At 44.3% G+C, this 4,044-nt stretch overlaps 1 protein-coding gene across 1 annotated transcript; it reads left to right on the top strand.

The window, feature by feature from the left end:
• The first annotated feature begins 2,262 nt into the window (after positions 1-2,262).
• Positions 2,263-3,528, top strand: LOC131156391 (uncharacterized). Its single transcript, XM_058110072.1, has 4 exons — positions 2,263-2,378; positions 2,769-2,950; positions 2,999-3,174; positions 3,349-3,528. Exons 1-4 carry the CDS (start codon positions 2,263-2,265, stop codon positions 3,526-3,528), a joined length of 654 nt encoding a protein of 217 aa, XP_057966055.1.
• The last annotated feature ends 516 nt before the right edge of the window (positions 3,529-4,044 follow it).

Below are 4,044 nucleotides of genomic sequence, written 5' to 3'. Positions count from 1 at the left end.
AGAAGCCGAGAGGTTTTGGGAAATCCAAAAATCTCAAGCTCGTCAACGAGGCCACCGCTACGTCGACGAACTCCCTTTGTTGACTCGTCGAAGAAGACGCCGCCTCGTCGACGAGGTTGGCCGAGTCAAAGGTGCTATAAATATCTTTCTTGTTGCTTAGAAGCTAAGATATCTAAATTCTTTCCCTCTCTCTCTAAGAACTTGAAGCCATACTCTCTCTCTCTCTCTCTCTCTCTCTCTCTAGTTTTCTTCACCATTCGTTGTTAGAATCAATGATCCGACATTACTACGAGGATCAGAGAAGGATTCTCTTCGTGATTTGTGGAATGGATCTTCATTTCAAGGATTTTTGGGTTCGGAGCCAAAATCGAGGTGAGGCGTGGTTTTCATTTTCGTTTTGGTTGATTTGTAGAGAATGGAATTGTAAGTATGTTTTGTACTACGATTTGTAGGTTTTGAGAACTCAGTTTGCTGTTTAGGAGCTGTAGAGTTTGGGTTTGGATTTTGGGGGAAAGGTAAGGGGATTATGTTTATATCGATTATTTTCAAAATCAAATTCGGTAGAACTAAGGGGGCATTGGGTTGCATCTCTGGTTTCATTGGGAAACCGTGGATATATTGTGTTATATATGTGTGTTATGGAGATGGCCGTGCCTTGACTTGTTTAAACTGTATTTTTTAAAATCATGATTTTGAGATTACCAAATGAGTGTGGAATGAATTGTTATATGAACATGCATGAGTTGTGATTTGCTGAAATGAGATATAGGAACAGAGTTCTGAATTGTTCTAGGTTGTGAAAGAGTGTCCGGCTTTATATCCGAGGGTGTGAAATACCACCCGCCAATGGCAAGAGTATCTGGCTTTATATCCAAGGGCGTGAAATATCGCCTTTTTCCAACTAATCACCAAGGGGTGTGGATCCACTAGATGTATCGGTACGATGCCATGGGAGCCTGGGGCTACGCCATGTGTCGGGGATGCCGTGTAATGTGGGCCGGTTGCAGGTCAAAGGGTGTGACGACATCAGGTTAATTGATCATATATGTGTGGGTGATAAGAACTATACTGGAACTGTTTTTTGTGAAAAATATTGGAATTGTATTGAACTATGTATATTTTATGTCATGATAACACTCATATGCCACACACTGATATAACCTGATTCTTCCTTACTGAGAGGTGTCTCAACCCTATCGTACGTACATGTTTTCAGGTCCTTCGAGTAACCGGAACTAGTGTCTTTGTGTTGGAAGCATAGTGGTCGGAGTACTGTGTGAAGTGCTTGTGTAAGTACTAAGACTGAAACAAGGTTGTCATTTTAGGTATTTACTGATACCCTGGGTTGTGTTTTGTATTATGGCGCTTAGACTCTATCTGTATAGACTCCGGTATGGTACAACGTATGTATAGAAAGAACATTTTCCACTGCGTATATGTTGTGTATGTGAATGTGTATAGGGTGTACGGGAACCCCACGGGGTTGGACCCTCTGATACAGAGACAGGTTAGGTTACTACATCACACCCGAGGGCCCATTATCGGGTTTGGGGCATGACAGTTTGGCATCAGAGCTAACCAAGTTGCTAGGTCTTGTAGACTTGGTTAGGTGTAGCTAGGTGTACATACCAAAATATAGGATGTAGGAAATGGGTAGAGTAGGTCGAGGGTTGTTTTGTTGCTAAACAGGGACTCGTTGGCGGTATTCTGTGTTTTTCCTAGAATGACGATTTCAGTAAAATCACGGCAAACCATTGATGGTTTCGTGTCGATGTGATAGGATAGACCTGGACCCATGAGATTAGTAGTTAACATTGTTAGATGTTAGTAAATTCATTAACTGTACGTGACGTAGGAGTTCTAATAGATTTCTATCATATTTTCAGAATGAAACCCAATGATAACAACTTGGAAAGTGGTTCCGAGGGGACTGCGAGCGATGAGTCTCCTTCTGTGCCTCGAGGGCTGATGAGGCAGGTTATGCAAGAGATCGGGCGGAGTGTTAGGAGACATGAGCTTTCTATTACTGATACGACATGTACCATTGAGAGGTTCATACATATGCACCCTTTGACATTTTCAGGGGGACCCGATCCGATGATAGCGGAGGACTAGGTCGAGAAGACTCAAAGGATTCTGGAGGTCCTACACTGCACAGATAAGCAGAGAGTCCCCTATGCTACCTTCCAGCTGTCTAGAGAGGCTGGGCGATGGTGGACTACGGTGAGTTTGTTGGAGAAGCTGAGAGCCGGTCCTACAAAGATGACATGGAACCCCTTCAAGGAAGTGTTCTTTAAGAGATACTTCCCGACCTTTACACGTGATGCTAAGGCGGATGAGTTCTCTGTTCTGACAGAGGGAGACATGACAATGCAGGGGTATGTTGCTCGATATATAGATCTATCCCATTTCGCATCGTGCTTTATCTTGAACGAGTATGAGAAGGCTTGGAGGTTCGAGAAGGGCCTGAGGAAAGACATCCGCAGATTAGTGGATATGTTGCAAATCCATGAGTTTTCGGTTTTGGTGGATAAGGCCACTGTGATCGAAATCGGCATCTGGGAGAATGAGGTGGATCAGGAACCGAAGAAGAGGCCTATGCCATCTGGTTCTCGTTAGGGATCATGGAAGAAGAGGAATCATGGCTCAGGTTACCGCCATAATACCGAGCGTTAGGGTTCTAAGGTGGATCAGTCGCGTGATCATTGTATCAGGTGCCACAGGTGGCATGACGGGGAGTGTCAGTCATTTAGGGGTAACTGTTACAGTTGTGACAATCCAGGTCACAAGGCTCGTGACTGCCGCACACCAAAAAGAGACACGCCTACATCTAGTGTGAACCGAGGTGGTAATAAGATACCTCGGGGAACTAGTCAGGCGAACATAGTTCTAGCGGTGGTATATTCTCTTACTCCAATGGATGCAAACCGTGCGAGGAATGCAGTGACAGGTACCTTATTATTGCTTTCAAATAGAGCTGTTGTTTTATTTGATTCAGGGGCAACCCATTTTTTTGTATCTGTGAACTTCGTAAGACTGTGTGGGGTTGAGACCCAAGTTATGAATACGAGGTTATATGTACCTACACCATTTGGGAGTGTAACGTCTTGTTGGAGGATGTTAGGAGACTGCCCAGTGGAAATTCAGAGAAGGTTGCTACCGGTGAATCTTGTGGTATACGACATGTCTGGGTTCGATGTCATACTAGGGATGGATTGGTTATCCTCAAGTTATGTTGTGATCGACTATCATGGAAAGGTGGTAATATTCAGACCTCCTAGGGAGTAGGAGTATAAGTTTTTAGGATCATGCGTGCGTTCGACACCATAGATTTTATCGACATTGCAGGCAAGAAGCTTTCTCTTGGACGGATGTCAAGGGTACCTAGTTAGCGTGAAGGACCCACCACGGGATGATTTGAGGCTCGAGGACATTCGAGTGGTTAACGAATTCCCGGATGTCTTTCCAGAAGACTTACCCCGTTTACCTCCGGATCGTGAGGTGAAGTTTGCGATAGAGTTACTGTAGCGACCCAAAGAATTTATAATATTTAAATAATAAAAGGAAAAAGAGAAAAGTAAAATTTAAAAAGGGGGCACGACAGGTCCTCGTCAACGAAGGCGAAGCGTTCGTCGACGAGGTGGCACTCAGGTTCATCTATGAGGGTGTGATTCGTTGACGAGAAAATACCGAGAGAGGTTTTGGGTGATTCTGAATTTCGTCGATGAGGGGATAGTTCGTCGACGAGTTGTCTTCATGACCTCATCGATGAGGTGATGTGGCTCATCGATGAAGGCAAGTGTATAAATGGGTAAAAACCTCATTTTTGGCCGTAATTTTAGCATAGAAACTTCTCTTTCTCTCTAAAACGTTCCCCTCCCCTTCTCTCTTCAATCCTGGCTCCATTTCTCGCCAGATCGACGATCTGAAACCACCACGACACTCCTGGGGAAGTTCTCTGCATATCTGCTAGAGTGGATCATTGGTGGGGCTAGTTTGGAATCCATCCTAAATTCAGGGTAAGGCTTTCTACTTAGTAGTTGA

The sequence above is a fragment of the Malania oleifera genome, chromosome 1 (assembly GCF_029873635.1).
Source record: "Malania oleifera isolate guangnan ecotype guangnan chromosome 1, ASM2987363v1, whole genome shotgun sequence".
Taxonomy (NCBI): Eukaryota; Viridiplantae; Streptophyta; class Magnoliopsida; order Santalales; family Ximeniaceae; genus Malania; species Malania oleifera.
Note: the sequence above shows the minus strand (reverse complement) of the source record. Positions and strands in the feature narration are given on the sequence as shown.